Source organism: Salvia miltiorrhiza, chromosome 1 (assembly GCF_028751815.1).
Source record: "Salvia miltiorrhiza cultivar Shanhuang (shh) chromosome 1, IMPLAD_Smil_shh, whole genome shotgun sequence".
NCBI classification, from domain to species: Eukaryota; Viridiplantae; Streptophyta; class Magnoliopsida; order Lamiales; family Lamiaceae; genus Salvia; species Salvia miltiorrhiza.
In genome coordinates, this window is record NC_080387.1 from 72,927,946 (window position 1) to 72,950,199 (window position 22,254).

A 22,254-nucleotide genomic window follows, 5' to 3' on the forward strand; every position below is an offset into this window, starting at 1 on the left:
ACTCATGTTTTCTATAATTAAAAGCCATTACACTAAAGTATCAGTAAATTTTGTGACTTATTTTTATTTTCGTGAATTCTTCAAAAATCATATCAGTACTAGAATATATGTGTGCAATTTCTCATAAATTATACTTGAAAAATTAAATATGATATAGTTAAAGTGTTAGTGGATTTTAACTTGAATAATTGTCAGCCTTCTCTACTCGCCATCTACAGCTATTAACCATGGGTTAATTGAATCCAAAATATCTATTTTCTTTTATATTTTCCTATAAAATTAGCATTTAATTAATTGATAGACGTCAACTAATTAAATGATAAAACATATTTTAACGATATTAAGTTATGCGTTACATGCACAATTAACTGCTTCACTGACGATGAAGCGCAGTCTGTTGGTAAGACGCTTCTCCTCCAATCAATAGGTCGGGGGTTCAAGTCACCCTAGGAGCTAGAGTGTGAGTGAGTTTTTTCCTTTCTTTGATTGTAACAAATTTTTTTTAAAAAAACTGCTTCACTTCCAAATTTCCCGATCTAAATTTTATACTACCGACATGTACTATACACTGAATATTAATATAATATTACAACTATAAGCACAACTAAATCCAAACATAAAAATCCAATAAAAGTAATGGTGCACAAACAAAATCCAACACGAGCCCTAGTTTCACCAAAACAAATGAACTTAAATGAATCAAACCCTTTGACCTAAATGAATCAAAACAAAATTTTAAACAATTCCAATTTAACTTAAACCTAATAAAGGTGACACAAACCCAACCCTTTGTCATTTTTACAAACGTGACATCACTAGTCGTATAACCACTCAATTTGAGCCAATTTAATTTTCTTTTAGGATATATTCTCTTCAATGTATTTTCTTTTTTATTGATAAATTTATCACAAAAAAAATATTAGATAACAAAAATTTATCCCTTTAAATATCTATTTTATTCATCCCTTATTTTCTAAAAAAAGAATTTCACAATTTCTCATTTTTCTTTTCACACCAAAAAGGAATAATATTACCCCTTCATTTTTAGTGTCCATTCTTGAAAAAAAAACGGAGAAATGAGAAATAATGAAATTTTATTTTATAGAAAATGAGAAAAATTGAAATAGGCATTCAAAGAAACAATTTTTTGTTATCCATAATTTATCTACAAAAAAGAAAACATTCTTAATTGTAAATTTACCATAAAAATGAGGGATAAAATAAATTTTTCTCTTTTCTTTTTTCCCATTTTCTATAAAAGAAAAATTCACAATTTCTCATATTCATCTCCATAATAAATAATATTAAACCTCCATTTTTGATACTATAGTGATAAAAATGAATGAAAAATGTTAAAATTCTCGTTTATAAGAAAAGAAAAAAAGAAAAAAAAGGAGAGAAATATAAACAAAAATTTTTTCCATCATTTTTTATAATAAATTTACAATTAAAAAGAATGCACCTAGATTTAAAAACGAGGAGGGAAATTCATAGGCCCAATTTCTGCGCAGCCAAGTCGCAGCTGAAGTCAGCGAGTCCGACCCGGGAATTAACCAAATCGAATTCGACCCACATATTCTGCTGGTGATGGTGCCCGATCACGTACGCCTCCACCCCCAAAAGATCCGAATTCCCAAACGTCAAGCAACCCACCCCGTCATTTCCCCGGGTCATACCCGCCACCCGGTACAGCAGCTTCTCCCCGCTCACGCTCATCTCCACCCCTTTAAACATCATCGTCACCGCCGGCATCGCCGCCGCCGCCGCCTTCCCGCCCAGCTCCACCCTGAAGCACGCGTCCATCGCCCCCTGAAACACGAAATTCGGATCCCCCAGCGGCCGCAGAATCCCCTTCGTCTGCTTCAAAAACTCGCTTTTTAGCGCGTCGTAAACCGGGCCGAGCAGGAACGTGAACTGAGTGCCCGAATCCACCATCGTCTGACCCGCCCCGGTGTGGTCGGGTAAATACACCGATTTCGGGAGCGGGAGAACCCGGTTCCCGACCCGGATCCCCTCCAATTGGACCGTGTACGCGACCCGGTCGTAATACGGCAGCGGCGTCGACATCTGCACCAGCGGCGTGTAGTTCAGCGGCGCCAGCCACGGGAAGTCGGCGTCGCCGAAGAGGAGCACGCCGGAGGAGTCGCGGCCGGATATGCAATACGAGAATTTCTTAAAACCGGTTTGGGAGACCAGGGATAACCCGCCCCGGTTCATCCCGATTAAACCGGTGGTTTTTAAATCCTCCGGGTTCGACGATGAACCGGAGTCCATGCACCCGAATATCATACCCGGGTAGGAGTTTGACCCGGACCCGGACCCGTCGAGGTGGAAGTTGTCGGCGGCGAGATTCCCCTCCACGGAGGAGGCGTCGGCGTAGGAGATGACAGCGTGGCAGAGCTTGGCGGCGTCGCAGGAGGCGGGGACGGGGAAGTCTCGGGTGCGGGCGGTGCAGGTGGGGGAGGAGCAGGGGGTGGGGCGGTAGGAGGCGGAGAGGGCGGGGGCGAAGGCGAGGGGGGCGGCGGGGGTCTTGCGGCAGTGGAGCCAGGAGAGCTCGCTGCCGGTGTCGAGCACCATGGTGGCCGCCTGCGGCGGCGTGCCGACGGCGACGGCGACGGTGAGGGAGACGTTGTGGTGGAAGGAGAGCTTGTTGGAGGGGCGCGGCGGCGGCGGGAGTTGCGTGGCTTTGAGGGGGAGGATCAGTGATTGCTGCTGCGATGAAGAGGGGTGCATCAGCACCGCGCAGCATAGGATGATTACCGCCGCGACGAGATTCATGGCTCTCGCGCACTGTGCGATATCTAGCTGAGGAAGTGTGTGTTTTGCCATCTTTATATTTTAAAATTTTGGTACGTAAATTATAAATTTATAATGTGATGTGTGTATATAATAAAGTTTCACTCACCTAATGAAACCAAACGAGTGAAATATTTTATATATAATAAGAAAAAGAAAAAGAAAAAGTGACGGTTGTTAATTTCTGGTTTATACATTTGTGTCTTTTTAGAGTATAACACAATTTTAGTGATTATTCTTATATTGTAATTTATCCATAGACAGCCCTGCATGATAAGGATTATGTAGAGTAAGTAAAGAATTAAGTCAAATCAAATGTCTAAATTGTGTGGATAGTGGTACATCGAAAGCTATTTTTGGTGAATAGTCTTATACTGCTCCGTCGGTCCATCCCATTATTTATGGCACATATCTTTTCGATACGGGGATTAAGAAAAATAAGATTATAATGTAAAAATATGATTTGTATCGTAAAAAAGTAAGATTGCAGTGTAAAAGCGTATAAATTAAGGTATGTGAACACATGTGATTTGTAGTTTAAAATTAATATTAAAAATAGAAATGAGTCATTTAATCTGGGACACTCTAAAATGAAATACATGTCATTAATAATGGGGGAGGGGAAGTATAAGAATACGACTCAAATAATGTAAAATCAAATTAAGGAGGGTTAAAGTTACCTCTTTAAGAGATAGATACATGTGAATTGATTTTTTTTTTAATAATATTAGATAACGATCTACAATTTTTAATAGTATTAGCACTTCAGCATCCGATCCAATGCATGGCTAATAAAATACTTACGTTTATAAAATTTTTACATGACGTAATGCATTGTGTTTTTGCACATTCTTCTTATTATCTTTGTTCTAATTAGAAAATATAAATAGAGTTTGATAAAAAAAAATCTAATTAATGAAAACACCCAACCACTAAGGGCATAGAATATGTCATTTAGGTAGAAAAAATAATAATATACCTCTGCCCGCAAACCAACTTAAATTTAATTATTATCCAATATTTATCAGATAAAGTTATTGTATAAATATTGACGGAAATGATTTATAGATATGACTCATGGGTCATGGCGGCGGTTTGGTCTTTGACTATGAGATACTAAGATTTATTATTTATTATTACTCTCTCTGTCCATGAAGCAAGATCAAGTTTTCTTTTTTGTTTGTTTCACGAAACAAAATCAATTTTCTAAAAATAAAAAAAAATTTACTCTTTATTCATTTTTTTATTTTTTCATCTACTATACTTAGCACACAAAATACCAATTTCTTAATTCACGTGCCGAAAAATACTAGATATTGCTTATGGGACAGAGAAAATATTATTAAAGAGAATAAAAAATTATGAATTATCTTTGGCCTTTAGATGCCTCAGTTTTGCTATTAGAGCAAAGCATCATTGGCAAAAATTTTATTTTTGGTTATACTTCAGTAGAGCTTTATTTATTTATTTTGGTTATTTAGTGCCAAAAAATCTATATATATATATGTTTATAAATTTTTACACTTTTTAAATTTTTTTTTTGTTTTTTTTTTTACATTAACATTTATGAATTTTCTTTTGTTTGCTGCAGTTACAAGACCAAATCCGTATTCCTAGGAGGATGTTAGTTATGGTATGTTGGTAATTTGAATACGTGGCATTATTCTCCTTTAATAATTAATATTAGTAGTCTAATATCAAGGAAAAACGATACAACATCGTACATATTTTAATCTAGTTTTAGTGTGTTTTAGTAGAGAAAATAATAAGCTAAAAACGATCTCATTTTTTTATGTGGAGAAGTCTCATCGTTTTGGATATATACTCCCGAGTGTACTAATTTTGTTGTTGAATCGGTCAATTGTTTTAAATAGTGGTCTAAAATTAAATTTCCAAATTTAATATGGATAAGCGTTAATAGGAATTAATCAAAAAAATAATATAATACTCCCTCCGTCCACAAAATGAGTACCCCTTTTTCATCCGTTTACGAAATGAGTATTCATTTCTCTTTTTGGCAAGTGTACTCAACAAAATTCTTTAATTAATATATTCAAAAAAATGGGACTCTTATTCTCAATATACAGAATCGATCACCTATTCACCGTGGACAAGCACAGCGTGCCCACCACTGATGTGACAATTTTAATTAGGAAATATAACTAATTATAATTGTCACATTATGGTGGACACGTTATGTATGCTCACAGTGAATAGGTGATTGATTTTGGCTCAATACATTTATTAAAATCCGTGTTATCTATAAATAAATACTCATTTTCTGAACGGAGGGATTAACGTTTTACTATTTTCCAAGTTGAGGAACAACCAAAATTATAAAAAGGTTGTCAGTGACTCAGAAATAACAACAGAAGACAAAGAAAGGGTTGAATTTGCAGCGTGGGTTACAGTTCTGCAAATCAAACAAAATAATAAAACATCAATTTCTCGAAAACTGTAAAGTTTTATAAATTTAAATATGTGAACAGAAGGAAATTGGGTGTGCAAAATGGAGACTTTTTTTGTCTGTGGAAGCAGCAAATCAGACAATAATTTTTTTAGTTTTTTTAAAGCCTCTGCCTAACTCCTTTATTATATTTTTTTTCTTTTATATTTTATTTTATGATATTTTATTTTACATTATAGTTTTATGTTAATTAGGTCTTCTCATAGATTCCTCCTAGCTCAAGCCATCACAAAAAGATACACTACAATATCATATTTGTAATCAATAGTTAGAGTTTTTGTTTGATTTTAGTTTATTAAGTAAATGCAAACACTAATTAAATTTGATGCACTTTTAGCTGTCAATGAAATGTATTTATTGACTTGTTAGCAAGTTAATTAATGTAATGAATTATGAGAGCAAAGATAAAGACACTTCGTATTAAAATTCACTTCAATGTGAATTGTTCAAACTTCAACATATATAATCAATTAATCATAATTTTAATTAGTGTTGGTAACTGCAGTGGTTGAACATTACTTTTGTTATTTTGTATTAAAAGGTTATCAATTCGGTAAGCAAAATATTTTTAAGACATGATGTTTTATATCAACTAGCATTTGCACCATGAGAAATATTTTTATATTAGGATAAATAGCATATTAAAACTTGAGCTATTCTCGCTTTATCAAAAACATCATGTAAGTTTTGAAATGCTCTCTAAACCCTCAAAATATTAGGGTTTTATCAAATATATCTCACATCTATTTTCTGGTCACCAGAAAAGTGGCGTGGCTCGCCGAATGACACAATGTAATTTAAATTCTATTTTTTTTAATCCATGTCATTTTATATTCGATTTTTTTAATTCATGTCATTTTATAAATGAAAATTCATCCTTAAAATTAAAATCTATTCTACCCTTTAACAAATTCACGGTAGTCTTCCCTTAAATCCCAAACCCTAATTGAAGAAAAAACATTCACGCTAATCGTTTATCTCTGCTAAGATGGCACTATTTTGAACATTTAAAATTAATCAAACAACTATAATCTATATAATATAATCAGAACCGATCACCTACCCATCGTGGGCAAGCATAATGTGCCCACCACTGATGTGACAATTTTAATTTGGAAAGAGAATTAACATATCTTACTCTAATTAAAATTATCTTACTCTAATTAAGATTGCCACATCAGTGGTGGACACATTATGCCTGCCCACGGTGGATAGGTGTTGTTATAGTATCTAAAAATTGATATGTATAAATGGCATATCCTATTTTAATTGAATGTTGTTTCTATAGTGACATGTAATAGACTTAAGAATATTTACTTATATACAATTAATAATATATTATGTTATATAAATGATATATTCCATACAATATATGTGTGTGTGTATATTGATTTTAATCAATAATAGATAAGATATTATAGTCTATGAATGTTCATTAATTTAATTTAATATATATCTATATAATAATAGTACAAAAGGGGTAAAAACATCCAAATATTATAAATCATAATTGTTTAAACAAAATAACTCATAATATGCGATATTATATGTAATCAAAGTAGTTCATTAAAAGTAATTTGTCACTCACATATACAAACATAAAAAGATTAAATTTTCACCTTTAAAAATTTGACATTATAGAGTAGTAGCTCTCAATCAAGACAAGTGATTTACTACATCTATTACCAACTTTATAATTTTTCAGTAAAAATACAAACTAAGACGTGAATAGGATTAAAAATTTTAGAATCAAATCCAATCAGCCTATATAATTGGGACAAGTGAAGTGTTTTGAAAAGATTTTTTATTTTGTTATTTTACTTTTCGTATTTAAATTTGATTTCTAGAAAAGGTTATCAATTGGGTAAACAAAATACACCCTCCGTCCCCCGTAGGGATGGCAGTGGATCTTGGACCCGGTCCAGATCCGTGGATCCAGATCCGTTTTTACGGATCTGGATCTCAATTTTTTGGACCCGACGGATCTGGATCTGGATCTGGATCTCAGTTTTGAAAACGGATCTGGATCTGGATCTTGAAATTTTAGATCCGGATCCGGCCCAGATCCGACCCGTGGATCCGTTTTATTTTATATATATATTTTATATTTTATATTTAGTTTACTAATAATATTAACTAAATTAAAAATAATAAATAAATTATATTCAAAAGAATAAAAACTAAAAGTAATTAGATAAAAGTATTTTGTGTTATATTTTTCATGATGGAAATTAGATGTTGTTGATTTTGTGAAAATTTTTTAATTTAATTTAAAAATAGTAGATCCATGAATCTGGACCCGTGGACCCGCGGATCTGACGGATCTGGATCTGGATCCAAAATTTTCAGATCCACGGATCTGGATCTGGATCTGGATCTAGTATATGAAAATGGATCTGGATCTGGTATTGGCCAGACCCGGTCCAGATCCGGCCCGTTGCCATCCCTAGTCCCCCGAAACTTAAGCAATTTATTTTCGACACGGATTTTAAGGAGTTAATGGAAAAGTGAATAGATGAAAAATCTTTAGCTATGTAAAAAAATGCTCAAATTTCGCCGGATAACCAAAAAAAGAATATTGCTCAAGCTTCGCGAGAAGGAGGAAATATTTTTCAGATATTATATTTTATAGCAACTAGTATTAGCACCATGTGCAATACACGAGAAATATTTTTATATTGATATAAATTTGACATCAATTTAATTATCATGTTTATAGACATAATAAAAAAATAGTTTTGATTGAATATTGAAAACATAAAAAATAAAGAAGAATTCACAATAATAAAAATTGATATTATAAAAAGAAAAAATAAAAAATAGATTTATTCAAAAAAAGACGAGAGATGAGATGTTTTTTTAAAAAAATTTAATCTTTAAATAAATAAAACTTTTACTATATTTTGAATCAAATATTTACATAAAACATATCAAATCAAAATTATTATCGCGATCTTTAATTTGATATGAATATTTTATAATTAGTCGCGTTTCACAATTTTAGAAAAAAATAAAATAAAAAAATGAAGAAAAGAAAGAAAGAATATAGTTTAAAAATAAATCTTCAATTTTATTAGTACTAAAAAATTATCACGCAATTTTAAAATCAGTTTAAAATTGATTTCAAATTGAAAATTGAGCTTTTTAATATACTCCATCCGTCCCATGAATCTTGACAAGTTTGGTTTCGCCACGGGAATTAAGGAGTTGTAGATTAGTGTTTTAAGTGTGTAGTTAATAAAGTATAAACGTGATAAAGTAGGAGAGAGAATGTAATAAAAGTAATAAAGTAGGAGAGAGAAAACAATGATTATTACCTTATTTGAAAATATGTCAAGATTTGTGGGACGGCCAAAAAAAGAATATGTGTCAATATTCGTGGGAGTAAGCAAATAGTAAAGATTAGGCAAATGGCTACAAAATAAACAGTGAAATAAAGTATTGGGCCAAAGCCCATTAAAAAGGCCTGACAATACATCTCACAAAACCAACATCAAAACTGGCCCAATAATGTCTCTCTAATTTCCTCCTCCAAAAATTTCCGGCAAAATTCACCAATCAACCACCAGTGCCGCCGCCGCCGCTGCCGCCGCGGCGAACTTCTGCACAGAGAAAAAGTCAGACGCATTTCATGGTTTCCCTCGCGTGCATTCGTCTGAGTAAAAAAATCTGCTGCCGAAATGCAGCATTCACAGCACTCCTCAATGGCATCGCTCCTCTCTCTACTAATAATGTCAGACACATTTCTCACGCGACCGGCGTTGATCACTGCCCGGCAGCCTCACCGCACACCGTTGTTAAGAGAGTCTGTTTTTGGGTTTGCGATTCATATTATAATCAGCAGAGAAAACCAACTAATTTCGATTCAACGCGCCCTCAGCTAAACTTACCGATAGATGCTGATTCCTTGACGGCGGAGCAGGCAATTTCTGTGGTGGCTTCATTGGCTGACGAGGCTGGATCGATGGTGGCGCTGAGTTTCTTTCATTGGGCAATTAGGTCTGTCAAATTCAGGCATTTTATGAGGTTTTACATTGTTGCCGCTAACTGCCTGATTAAAAACGGGAACTTTGAGCGGACACACGAGGTTCTGCGGTGTATGCTGTGGAATTTTGCGGAGGTGGGGATGTTGAAGGAATCGATTGACATGGTTCTTGAATTGCGCAGCCGTGGCTTGGTTTTGAGCTCCCACACTCTGAATTGCGCGCTGAGTGTGGTGAATGAGATGGGCTGTGTTGAGATGGCACAGAAGGTGTTCGATGAAATGTGTGAGAGAGGGGTGATCCCGGATTCTTATACTTTGGAGTCGATGATTGTGGCGTATTGTCGAGCTGGGAGGGTTTCTGATGCAGATAGATGGTTGAGTGAGATGTTGAGCAGAGGCTTTCTTGTGGATAAAGCTACTTGTAGTTTGATTATCAATGTGATGTGTGCAAATGGTCGTGTGAACAGAGCGTTGTGGGTGTTCAACAAGATGGTTGAGATTGGAATGAAGCCGAATGTGATCCATTTCTCTTGTTTGATCAACGGGTTGAGCAGCAGGGGAAGCGTTAAGCAAGCGTTTGAGCTGTTGGAGGAGATGGCGAGGAGAGGATTGAAGCCGAATGTGTATACTCACACAGCATTGATTGATGGTCTTTGCAAGAAAGGCTGGACGGATAAGGCGTTTAGGCTTTTCTTGAAGCTTGTTAGGAGCGAGAATTACAAGCCCAATGTGTACACTTATACCGCCATGATTGATGGATACTGCAAGGAGGAGAAGCTGCAGCGCGCAGAGATGTTGCTAGAGAAGATGAGGGAACAAGGGCTGTGCCCGAATTTGAATACATACACTACCCTTATTGATGGCCATGCTAAGGTTGGGGAGTTCGACAGAGCATATGAGTTGATGGATGTGATGGAGAAAGACGGTTTATCTCCTAATACTTGTACGTATAATGCTGTGATGAACGGCCTATGCAAGAAAGGAAGGCTTAAGGAAGCTTATAACTTGCTGAGAATTTGCTATAGGAATGGGGTTTGTGCTGATAAATTTACATACACGATTCTCATATCTGCAAGCTGCAAGCGGGATGATGTTAAGCAAGCTTTGATGATTTTTGGTGTGATGTTGAAAAAGGGGATTGGTGTTGATATGCATACTTATACATCGTTGATCTCATTACTTTCAAGGCAAATGAAAATGGGAGAATGTGAAAGAATTCTTAGTGATGCTTCAAAAATGGGACTGAACCCTACCACACAGACTTACACATCTATGGTTTCTGGTTATTGTCGAGAAGGAAAGGTAGATATGGCGATGAAAGTGTTCAATGAAATGAGTGAATTTGGCTGTGCACCCGATAGTTTTACTTATGGTGCTCTGATAGGTGGCCTTTGCAAGGAATCCATGTTGAATGAGGCAAGAACACTTTTCCATGAAATGATTGACAGAGGTTTTTCTCCGTGTGAAGTTACTCGAGTGACTATAGCTTATGAGTTTTGCAAAAAGGGTGAATCTTCGACAGCAATGGCTTTGTTAGACAGATTGGAACGGAAGCTGTGGGTTCGCACTGTTAGTACATTGGTCAGGAAGCTTTGTAGCGAAAAGAAAGTAGACGTTGCAGCCCGGTTTTTTGATAAACTGTTAGGTGCAAACAAGACTGTGGACCGTGTAACGCTAGCAGCGTTCATGACTGCTTGCTACGACAGTAATAACTATGCACTCGTTTCTGATATGTCTGCGAGGATGACAAAAGCAAAGGTCGGCTTCCATAGCTTTTTCATTGGATCTTCAATCATTTTATTAGTCACTTAGCATGGCATAAGTATGGGGTTATTATTTTTCAACTACTTGTGGATTATTAACAAGAGATTAGTTATTCAATTTGTTTCAGGTATCTCAGTAACACGAATACACGATGAGGGTGTGAATTGGATGACCTCGTCTTGGATTCAAGGTTTGATTCCCAGATAAAGAAGGTGGCTACCATGTAAAGTGGTGAAAAATATTATTACAGTACGAAGCTAAACATGGTATTTCGTTGAAGCTTCAAACTGGACCTCAAGAAACCGAAATATGGACATTCCTTTTACTCGAGGATGAAGAAGCAAAGCTAGGCAAGCTTCTGATGACAAGCCACAGCGCATAGCCTTCCTGAACAGCTTGCATTGCCATCTGAAATCAGGTACCGATGATTCTATACAATGTGAATGCCTCTTGATTTTGAGGGTGTTACTACAAACTAAGCTTGAATGGTTTGAGTGGTGGTCATATTCTTGAAGTCCTTAGAAACACGAATTTAGAATGTCTAGACGAGAAGCATGACGAACATAGATGAGGTGAGAATTTGTGCTCCGTGTCTGCTCCAAAGTGCAAGATATATATAGATGTATTAAGATCATTGACAAAACTTAACTTTTAATGTTGCTGTTGAGTTGAGGTGTTTTCTACCTTTTTTTTTGGTTCGCCTCATTTCAGTTCATAGCAATTAGATGATTGTACCTCATGATCATAGCCTAGAATTTCTTGGATCTAAACTTTGTCTGATGAATATCAAATTTTCAATGCATCTGGTGTTGTAATGTGTATACTCTATGCTTGTGGTTTTTGGTAAACGGTGCTACTTCAATCTGTGGCTGCTCATGTATTCTTTCTTTTATGGATCGGGGTTAAAGGTTCGATCTTGAAGCAGCGAAGGATACTGGGGTCCCATATGCAAAAGGAGATGCTTATCTCATAATCTCATAATATGTGATGGATCATGAGAAATTGAGAAGAGACAAACTAAATGAGCAGTTTCTGGAGTTGGGCAACTTACTAGGTAAAAACAATGCTCATTGTTCTTGTTTAATCATCAACAAGTGTGTGTGTGTGTGTGTGTGAAATTGTTGCTCTCTTATATGCTTATACTTAATTAGTATGAAGCACATATTGGTTCTTGATAGTGGGATTCAACTATCATCATGCATTGTTTGAAGCTTTGTTTGAATATGGATGAAAAGATTGGTGCCCATTTCCTCTTTGTTTTCAGGTGACCAATGATCATGATCAAGAGTGATTGGCTTTGGTGGATTGAAGACAAAGAATATGTTTGTTTTCACCTACTTCAGCTTGTATATTTCTAATTGGTAATGATGTTTAAATACACGAATTTTTATACTTTTCTGATTTTGTATATGAACTATAAATTCTGTCTTCAAATATACAAATTTTCGTATTATTTTTTCTCTTGATTTTGCACACGAAAAATATTTTTAACACTCACAACTAATTGTGCGAACCTAAATTCGAACCCCTAAATCGATATGAATGGCGAACCAACAATTCTGAATTGCGAACTACGACCTTGAATTGTGAACTCACATCTCGCTGAGATCTGAATTGCAAAAAAATAACCTTACATAATAATCTAAAAATTTGGGACTTATTTTATGGTGAAACGACAATGTTTCATTACTAATCCAAGTACGTCATTTAGGAAACCTTCCATATGTAAGTCACATAGATAATTTCAACTTTCATCTCAGCATTCATTTGTCAAAAATATTCATGGGTTAATTGCATATAAATTATTGAACTTCCAACAAATTCTCATTTTGCACATGAACTTTAAAATCTTTATTAAAATTACTCAACTATTAATTTTTTCTCATTTTGCATATTTGCTCAATTTAATAGTTGAGTAATTTTAATAAAGATTTTAAAGTTCATGTACAAAATGAGAATTTGTTGAAAGTTCAGTCATTTATATACAATTAACCCAATATTTATCGTGTGCAAAATCAGAAGAAAAGAAATTTGAAACTGTTTATATGCTTTAAATGTAGAGTTTTCTGTTGAACTTATATATTAAGATTGTAAATTAATAAAATTACAATAAATATATTATTATTATGTACAAAGATTTATAAATAATGACTCACTACTCACATTTTTGGCGCTAGCTTTTACAAAGATTTTTTTTTTTAAATACAGCTTTTACAAAGAATTTTAAACTATGCTTTATATACTAGACTTTGAATATTCACAATTCTTGATATAAATTGAAAGGGGTCAATAAAAAAAAGGCGGCTTCTAACGAAATCTAAATTTAACTTTTAATTTTGTTACTGGCATCTCATTTTTAATACTAGCATCTTATTTAATTAATAGAAAATAATAGAACGTAGTAATTATTATGGAATGGAGATTGTAGTCATTTTTCAAACGGAGAAATGGCAATAAAAAGACAAAACGACGTCGTCAGAGCATGCTGCTGTCTGTGTTACACAGGAAGCAGTAATTGGGAAAAGTAATCTCATTTTAGTTTCATCGTTGGGCTTTTTTTTTCTTTATTTATTTTTTTGGTAATTTATGCGTCGATATTCAAAAAGCTCTAACGCAGAAATCAACCAATTTTTTCTTCAACCAAATCACTTTGTTTGATCGACTATTTGCATTCGGATCCATACTACAGAACAATCACTGTAAGTGAGATTTCGCCCCTCTCACTTTTTCAAAAATCAGAACTTTTTCTGGTGAAGAATATGCCTGCTGACATTTTCTCTGATTTGCATTTCCCAAAATTTGTCGCAGACATTTATCTGTGTTAGCTTCTTGTGTGAATGCTTTCGGGTTTTTTTGTTCGAATTTGTTGGATATATGCTCTTTGGGGGGGTTTTTTGAGGTAAAATAGAGTGCTTGTTATCGTTTTTTGTTTATTTTTGGGTTTTCAAGAATGTAAATACTTGGAAAAAATTGACATAGTTTAAGTGATTTCAGAATTGTGAGAGGTGTTATTGTAGGGAATTAGGGGAGTTTTCGTTCATTCAATACCAAAATCTTGTCATAAATGGCGAGATTTGGATTTTCCTTTTCTCTGTAGAAGTAGAACTGCCTTTTTTTTCCCCTGCATTATAAGTGCCACTGATTGATATCTAATGTGGAATCATAAAATGAGAATGCATCACTGATCAATTTAATGGAGCAATCATTTTAGATCTTCATTTTAGCAATTTAATGGAGCAATCATTTTAGCACGGTAAGGTATCAAGCTACCTCCCTTAGTTTGAAAATTCATATACATGATCTTGAAGATAGTATTAAAGTGTAGGATCTCAAATGCTGTTGAATGGGTTGGAGCTAATTCTTGATTCAAGAATTAACGAACATAAATTTGTTTATCTTGATTGGTTTGATAAAGTAATATTTAAAGCCTACTTGGGAAACTAGCTATAAGTTACAGTCGGGACTCGTTCCATTTGCAGATCTGGGGGTTAGATTGTTTTCCAGTTTACTAGATGATTAATCATTACTATGTGTTATGTTTTCTGACAGAAGATGATAGCTCTATTTGTTTGTGGTCTTCAAGGCTTGATCAGTCTCGATTGAATTTTGTGATGTTAGTCTTACGCCAGCTTCAACCTCTTAAAACTAAGCACACGATCTCTGAATGTTATAGTATGATTCCCTTGTAGCAGCTTAACCAAGGTCAAACTTAGGCTGCTTTGAGTGTTAGTATTGCTGTTTAAGCTGCTTAGGAAGTGGTGTTATAGAGTAATTGAAGAAACTTGGGAAGTATGTAGTTCTCTTTGTGGGAATGGTTAACAGTTTGTTTCATAGATATTGATGAAAATTCTTTTTAATTGTCTGTTCAACGTTTTGTAGATTTTTTTACATTTCTTTAATTTTCTGTTCAGAATTGCAAGAAGTTGGATTACCTTATGTAGAATAACAGTAATTTCTACTCTGTTCATTTACTTTGGTAACTCTTTTCCTTTTCAGGATTGGTTCTCACTGTGTATAAAATCTTTTGGCAACAGTTCGAGGTGCATCTGTAAAAATAAATCTTTGCTGTTGCAGTTGTTGGAAATCATGAGTTTTGTTTTCAGAGGTACTAGAGGAGATATAGAAACTGGGTTTCCAGGACTTATTCCTGAACGGCGTGCAGTGGTGAATCTCTAATCTTTGTTCCTAAAACATAATTTTGCATTTACAAATGAACATTCTCAACTCCCTTAACATATGTAATCTTATTGCCGGTGATCAGCGAGTTCATGCTGCTCGACCAGTCAATACCAACTCCTTAGCTTTTCTTGTCACAGGTAATACTAATTAAATTGGCCATTTAGTGCTGTGTTTCTCTCTTATGTCCAGTTTACTAACTGCAGTATGTAACTGTGTTTTTAAATTGACAGTGCTTTTGCTGTTTATGATTCTGAACTCGCACCAAATGTCCCCCAATTTTCTGGTTTGTGTTATTTGGATTATAAATATTTTTTGTTGAGTTCCATCAGTTGTGAAATACTTTAATATGTGTAATTGACCTCTAATTTTCTATATACTGAAAAGCTCTGGCTGGTGCTTGGGGTCTTTCTGATGGCAACTACGTTAAGGATGTATGCAACATGTCAGCAACTTCAAGCTCAGGCACAAGCTCATGCTGTTGCAGCTAGTGGTCTTCTTGGCCACACCGAATTGCGACTTCATATGCCACCATCCATAGCTCTTGCCACTAGGGGAAGGTTGCAAGGTCTCAGACTCCAGCTTGCACTGCTCGACAGGGAATTTGACGACTTAGGTATGCGTACATTATTCCAGAAGGGTGAGAATGATTCGAGGACTTCTATGCATGGATTGTCATGTGGCATTTGGTGCTCTGTGCAGATTACGAGACTTTGCGAGCACTGGATGCTGACAATGTCCCTACAGCCTCTATGACCGACGAAGAGATCAATGCTCTTCCTGTCCACAAGTATAAGGTTTCCGGCCCTCAGGGGTGAGTAGTGGTTGAAAACTTTCTCGATGTGTACATTATGCATAATAAGAGTAACTCTATTTGATATAGTTTCATGCGATGTCCTTGAAAATGGTCACTATGTGATCTGTCCTCGTTTGGTGTGCTTCACTGTATTACTCACTAAATGAAGGGGCCTCTCGAAAAATTCTATCTTTGTTATAATAATCAGAGTTGTGTTGTCTAAATATAGAGCATCTAGGATGCACTTTTAAAAACCAAATATATCATTATCCTTTTGTGTACATGATGGCATCCAACTCATTCATACATGGTTATGCTATTAGTTTCTCGACCTGTTACAGTCTATTTCGTTTATGCTGTGGTTAACGTTGTTGCAACAGCTTATTTAGTGAGTCGCGTTGGTTAAGAACAGAAAGAGATACATTTTTGGGAATCTTCTGCATCAGAATTTGGCCGGTTTCGTATCTTTTTACACTAAAAGGATCTTGGTGTTTGCCTTTGCTTACAGTGTGGGTACATCAGTGCAGCAGGGCTCTTCTTCAGCCTCAGTTGAGGTACTTATTATTTTCACAAAACATAAAATGAAACTATAGTCAATTTTGTAAAGCAACATTTTACATTCTTCCTTAACTTTGAGTTGCTGATAGCATTTGTGCCTTGGTTTACATATTGTTAAGCTCACTAATGGTTTAATGCTATTTGCAGAAGAAGCAAGATCTTCCAAATCCACAAGTGGGGTTAAAGACCTCTGATGATGATCTGACTTGTAGTGTTTGCTTGGAGCAAGTCAACGCCGGAGAGCTCATCCGTAGCTTGCCGTGTCTACATCAGGTTCCGTTAATTTTACCCGTTCGACACATTTATATCATGCTACAATCATTCTTCGTTTCCGTTTAGAGGGCGTTCGATCTTATGTGCGTTTCTTCGCAGTTCCATGTCAACTGCATAGATCCATGGCTGCGGCAGCAAGGGACGTGCCCGGTTTGCAAGTATAGAGCCGGGTCGCAATGGTCTGAGATCGCTCAAGGAGAAGCTGATGCTTCGGACATGGTTTAAGTTTTAAACATATATATTTGTTAGCTTATTTATACATACCAGTATATGTATATTCATATGTATATGTGCTTCAATAGGAGTTCAAAATTGACTAAATAGCTATATAGATGTAGTGGTGTAACTGTAAACACTATTGAATACTACATTGAAATACATATATATTTCGATTACTTGTCACAAAATATCGCCTTATTTCAAGATTGGTTTTCATAGAGATACATTGGTTTTTCATCATTGTTGCAGAAATTATTAAAGAAGGGGCAGAGTTGCTGTATAGTGCAGCTAGTTAAGCTTTATTTTTAACCATCACATAAAACATCACTCTTACTTGCCTTTGCCCTTCCCTTTGCCTTTCTTGGCATCGAAGTTTGGCTTGAACCCTAGCAGCCGTGGCTGCTTTCGCTTCTTCCCTTTTCTTCTTCTCTTCCTCCTTGACCGCATCTAGCACCTGACAAGAAAGCAAGACAATCTGTTCATGTAACTATTAATTTTTTAAAAAAATTCTCCACATTTTTTTTGGAAAATGATATGTATAAATATTATTAAATTTTTTTCTTTATTTCATTTGACATACAATTTTATATGGTCACTTTAAATATAAAAATTATATTTATTATTTCGAATTCACTAATGTATTATAATTTATTTTCTTATAGTATAGTTGTATTGAGTTGTCGATCCATGTGCTCAACTCATGACGACATTTTTTCAAAACAATTATAGTAATTTACTTTTATTTTTAAATTTTTATTTCTGTGTCCCTAATTTGCTATGATTTTTTCGTTAACCTATACCTTTATGAAATAATCAAATAAAGTTGTATTATCATTCGAACCATTAAAGTAATTCCTTCATATTTTATATTTTTTATTTCAAGTTTCCGTTATGAAATAATCGAATAAAGTAGCTAAAGTCATTTATCATTCGAACCATTATAATAATTCCTTCCTATTTTATATTTTATATTTTATATTTTATATTTCTAGTTCACTAAATTTATTATAATACAATGTCCTACAATATAATTTTATAGATCAATCAATCGACGTGCTCAACGTATGACATTATTTTCACATTGTTAGTCATTTGTTTTAATTTTTATTATTTCACTAATTTATTACTCCATAATATATTTTCTTATAGTATATTTGTATTGAGTTGTTGATCCAGGTGTTCAACGCATGATGACATTATTTTAAAACAATTATAGTCATTTACTTTTATTTACTAATTACTATTTATGTGTCCCTAATTTGCTATGATTTTTCGTTAACCTATACCTTTATGAAATAATCAAATAAAGTAGCTACCGTGTGTTATCATTCAAACCATTAAAATAATTCCTTCATATTTTATATTTTTGATTTCAACTATAGTAAATTTATTAATAATATAATGTCCTACCGTATAATATAATTTAGTCCGGTTTAAAAAAAATCGAACCGAATTAACCGAAATTTTTAAAATTAAAATCGAACCGAACCGAAAAACCGAATTAAACCGAAAAAAACTCGAAAAAACCAAAAATTTCGGATTTTTTTTGAAAATTCTATATTTTTTTGTAAAATTTAAAAAATATTTGAAGTTAGATATTATAAAATTATAATTAGAATATTATATATATATATATATATATATAATTCAGTTTTTCGATTTTGAAAATTGCGAACCGAACCGAAAAACCGAAAAAATCGAACCATATTTAAATTTTTTGATATGGATCGGTTCGATTATTCGGTTACGAATTTTTTGCTCACCCCTACACCGGACAATGATTCACCATATATGTTCTTCAACTTTTTTTTTTCCAGAGATTTTGATAATTTTGTCATATATTAATTAAAAATTAGTATTATAGATCTTTTAATCTATAACTATTAACTAGAGAGGGTCCTTGAGAAAGTTAATTTATATCATTAATCAATAATTATAAATAGATTTGTAACTTCTTTATTTTTTAATATTAGCATTGATTCTTCCCTCAAAAAAAAAAAATATTAGCATTGATTCTCGTCCAAATTAAAACAAAAAAAAATTAATATTGATGTCATACACAAACTATAAAATTGATAAAAAAAAAACTTTAAATTAAAGACGCATTATAATTTAGGAAAAGTATTCATCACTTATCCAATCAAAAGTTGAATATGAATAGGAAATATCTCAATCTCTTCCTTAATTATTGTGTAAGGTTAATTATGTAAACTACAATTAATTTAAAATTAATTATTGACTTATTAAATTACTATAATATCCAATTATGTGTGCACATATTATGTGCATTTACCCCTCAAACAAAAAAAAAATTATAGATCTGCACCTACTGATAGATTTAGCAATCTTTATTTATTTTAATTCCAGTTCGTTTTATTTTATTTAAATTGTTTTCCTCGGAGAAAGAAGAATAATTTGGAAGCTTTCCTTATTTAAATCCAATAATTCTTAGTTTATTTCCTAATCTCTCATAATTTTATATGCTTGATCCACAAGTTTCACATTTTAGAATCATTATATAACTCCTCTCTTTTGCTCCGATTCTGAACGGCCGCCGTAACTCCTCTCTTCTTATACAACTCCAACCTTCAATACATCTTTACCGATCAAATTCTTCTCTCTCACGTAAGTTTCTCATCTCTTCTTTTGAAAACATGAAAGCACGAACATTGATTTTATTGTTTTTTATGAACCTAATCTTCTACCATTTGAATATTCTGATTATAAATACTTGTGCTATTGCAACTTCGAAACACGTATAAAAAAATGGAGGAGTGCCAAGTTTCTGTGACGCGATTTACCCCTCAAACAAAAAAAAATTATAGATCTGCACCTACTGATAGATTAGCAATCTTTTATTTATTTTAATTCCAGTTAGTTTTATTTTATTTAAATTGTTTTCCTCGGAGAAAGAAGAATAATTTGGAAGCTTTTTCATGACAGCTAACCAAGAAACATGAAAGAACGAACAATATTGATTTTATTTTTTTATGAACCTAATCTTCTACCATTTGAATATTCTGATTATAAATATTTGTGCTATTGCAGGTTCGAAACACGTATAAAAAAATGGAGATGGAGGAGTGCCAAGTTTCTGTGACGCGATTTAGTGGCACTCCGAATGGCAGTCAATATTTAAAGGCTATTAGGCTGAATGGTGACGAGGTCTATGATTTCTTTATTGACATGTCATTTATGGGCGAATTAGAATATGAAAATTACATTCAGACTAGTTATTGTGATGGGATTTTCTGTTTTAAGGATTTTAATGGTCGGATTGCTCTTTGCGACCCGAGGGCCAACACCGTGAAACTCCTTCCCCCGATCCTTCCCGCTCCCCCCTCGTCTCAAATCGTAGTTTATAATTGTGGTTTTGGTTATGATTTTTCATCTGATGACTACAAGGTCATTAGAATCTATGATGTTGTTAAGTACGACATTAAAGATTTTGATAGATATCTTGGTGCCACTGAAAAATGTGAGGTGTTTTCGTTCAAATCTAAATCTTGGAAAGAAATTGAGTACGAAGGATGTTCGTTTATTTGCAACCATGGTGGTTATGCCCTTGTGGGTTGTAGTTATCATTGGTTAGCTATTGATTTCATTCTAGCGTTTGATTTCAGTGAAGAAAAATTTTCTCACATCCCCTTACCATTATCTTTTAAAGAAAAATCTTTTAATGGAAATACTCCAGCTTGTCACGTTGTCGTCACTCCAAACTCTCGTTTAGGTGTCATTTTCTATAGCAAAGTTGGAGTGTCCAAGACTTTTCAGGTTTGGGAATATGGAATAAATGCAGAATGGTCTCAATTATACAATGATGCCCGTCTTGATAATGTTCACAGACCTTTGAACTTGACTGGTTCATTGATGTATGTTTCACGATTTACTGCTGAAAAGGGCTTCCTTCAACTACTAGTCTATGACTGGGTTGAGGGAACATTGAATGAACTGGATATTTATGATCATGAATATGTGATGGGGATTTGTACTACTATGCCATCCTCAAATCCTCCCATGTTGCAGGATTCGAAGCGGATTAAGTATGTATGAATCCTCTAGTCTTTTGCTTATTATCAAAACACTGTGTAATGACCAAGTTTTAAATTTGTTTATGCAGTGGCCAAAGTGCACAAGAATGGGATGCGTGCTGGAGTAGAGAACTGAGGAAAGCTATGAAGGAAGGTTGATAATATCATCAAAAATTCATTATGTAATCTCTTGGCTTCTGGTGATTTATTCACTTTTTTTTAGGGATGATGTAAGAGATTTGGTAATATATTTCTGGAAGATTTTGAACTGTATTGGTTGATTGAATTTTCTCTTTTCTCTTTGTAGTGTGACTTGAAATTTCCTTTCAAATTCGATTTACATTGTTCATGCTTTGCTGATTCAATGTGTAGTGTATTAGATGAGCTGCGTTAAGTTGATATAGCAGCAATTCAGCTGTTTTATAGATTAGATTGAAGTTGAAATGTGGCGTGGATTGAGATTGGGCATGTCGTAGTTTAATTCGATTGGTATACAATGTTATTAAAACTTTTATTATTATATGTATATTTTTTAATTCGTAAAATTTGTTCCATATAAATAAAATAAAGAATTTGAATCGGACTAATTTGCCTCACACCACATTGTCTTGGGAGAGGGCTAATTTTGTGTGGAGAATTTATTTAGACATTTAGTTGTAATTTTGACCGTTTTAAGAATTTGATCGCAATGAGAAGGTAAAAATACTTTCTTCGTTCCATTCTTTTATCTCCCAATTTCTTTCATATAAAAACTAAGAAAAATGTGTAAATTAATTAAAAGAGGTGAGATCGACACCTTGTGAATAATTAAACTCCCTAGGGATGTAAATGAAGCAAATAATTTTGATTTGGTTCGGTATTCGATTCGAATTTTTGATATTCAAATATCAAATTTTATGATTCGAATGCGAATACAAATATTTTTTTTGATTCGTTTAGTTATCAAATACTATTCGAGAATCACGATATTCGATTCGATTCGGTATTCGAAAATATTCTATATATATATAATATTAAAATATAAATAATAAATTTGATATAAAGTAAAGGGGTTTTGGCAAATAAAATCACGAACTATTTTGAATTTGCAATTTTAACGTGACTTTTGAAGTGTGGCAAATTAAATCACCACCTTTTCAATTTTTGCAATTTCATCCCCCCAATTTTTTTCGATAGCCAAATTGTTGAA

The 22,254-nt window shown here is 33.9% G+C and overlaps 4 protein-coding genes across 11 annotated transcripts; 3 read left to right on the plus strand and 1 right to left on the minus strand.

Moving 5' to 3' along the window:
- Positions 1 to 1,404: 1,404 nt before the first annotated feature.
- LOC131005922 (aspartic proteinase PCS1-like) lies at positions 1,405 to 2,980 on the minus strand. The gene has a single exon (XM_057933042.1). The coding sequence runs from the start codon at positions 2,827 to 2,829 to the stop codon at positions 1,489 to 1,491; it is 1,341 nt and encodes a 446-aa protein (XP_057789025.1). The 5' UTR covers positions 2,830 to 2,980; the 3' UTR covers positions 1,405 to 1,488.
- A 5,704-nt stretch (positions 2,981 to 8,684) lies between these two features.
- Positions 8,685 to 12,470, plus strand: LOC131005873 (pentatricopeptide repeat-containing protein At4g19890). 2 transcript variants are annotated; one of them, XR_009095368.1, is made up of 4 exons: positions 8,685 to 11,006; positions 11,140 to 11,430; positions 11,921 to 12,066; positions 12,277 to 12,470. XR_009095368.1 is itself a non-coding variant. In XM_057932978.1 (2 exons), the coding sequence occupies exons 1-2, from the start codon at positions 8,895 to 8,897 to the stop codon at positions 11,149 to 11,151; spliced, it is 2,124 nt and encodes a 707-aa protein (XP_057788961.1). In that variant the 5' UTR covers positions 8,685 to 8,894; the 3' UTR covers positions 11,152 to 11,830. The 2 variants fall into 2 exon arrangements, 1 of the variants encoding a protein (XP_057788961.1); XM_057932978.1 differs by lacking the exons at positions 11,921 to 12,066; positions 12,277 to 12,470 and having other exon boundaries at positions 11,140 to 11,830.
- A 1,015-nt stretch (positions 12,471 to 13,485) lies between these two features.
- Positions 13,486 to 17,222, plus strand: LOC131005971 (E3 ubiquitin-protein ligase SDIR1). 7 transcript variants are annotated; one of them, XM_057933106.1, is made up of 9 exons: positions 13,486 to 13,711; positions 15,009 to 15,176; positions 15,274 to 15,328; positions 15,422 to 15,474; positions 15,576 to 15,804; positions 15,891 to 16,002; positions 16,493 to 16,538; positions 16,690 to 16,815; positions 16,915 to 17,222. In XM_057933106.1, exons 2-9 carry the CDS (start codon positions 15,099 to 15,101, stop codon positions 17,038 to 17,040), a joined length of 825 nt encoding a protein of 274 aa, XP_057789089.1. In that variant the 5' UTR covers positions 13,486 to 13,711; positions 15,009 to 15,098; the 3' UTR covers positions 17,041 to 17,222. The 7 variants fall into 7 exon arrangements, with proteins under 7 accessions (XP_057789089.1, XP_057789094.1, XP_057789093.1 ...); XM_057933111.1 differs by having other exon boundaries at positions 13,520 to 13,711; positions 15,087 to 15,176; XM_057933110.1 differs by having other exon boundaries at positions 13,521 to 13,711; positions 15,047 to 15,176.
- Positions 17,223 to 19,382: 2,160 nt separating this feature from the next.
- Positions 19,383 to 21,338, plus strand: LOC131005943 (putative F-box protein At3g10430). The gene is made up of 3 exons (XM_057933067.1): positions 19,383 to 19,659; positions 20,083 to 21,077; positions 21,155 to 21,338. The coding sequence occupies exons 2-3, from the start codon at positions 20,104 to 20,106 to the stop codon at positions 21,222 to 21,224; spliced, it is 1,044 nt and encodes a 347-aa protein (XP_057789050.1). The 5' UTR covers positions 19,383 to 19,659; positions 20,083 to 20,103; the 3' UTR covers positions 21,225 to 21,338.
- The last annotated feature ends 916 nt before the right edge of the window (positions 21,339 to 22,254 follow it).

Coding starts and splice junctions, on each gene's coding strand:
- LOC131005873 (XM_057932978.1), top strand. CDS start 8,895: ATGGTTTCCCTCGCGTGCATTCGTCTGAGTAAAAAAATCTGCTGCCGA.
- LOC131005943 (XM_057933067.1), top strand. CDS start 20,104: ATGGAGATGGAGGAGTGCCAAGTTTCTGTGACGCGATTTAGTGGCACT. Junction 21,078..21,154: donor CAGGATTCGAAGCGGATTAA/GTATGTATGAAT, acceptor TTGTTTATGCAG/TGGCCAAAGTGCACAAGAAT.
- LOC131005971 (XM_057933106.1), top strand. CDS start 15,099: ATGAGTTTTGTTTTCAGAGGTACTAGAGGAGATATAGAAACTGGGTTT. Junction 15,475..15,575: donor AAATGTCCCCCAATTTTCTG/GTTTGTGTTATT, acceptor TATACTGAAAAG/CTCTGGCTGGTGCTTGGGGT. Junction 16,816..16,914: donor GCTTGCCGTGTCTACATCAG/GTTCCGTTAATT, acceptor GTTTCTTCGCAG/TTCCATGTCAACTGCATAGA.
- LOC131005922 (XM_057933042.1), bottom strand. CDS start 2,829: ATGGCAAAACACACACTTCCTCAGCTAGATATCGCACAGTGCGCGAGA.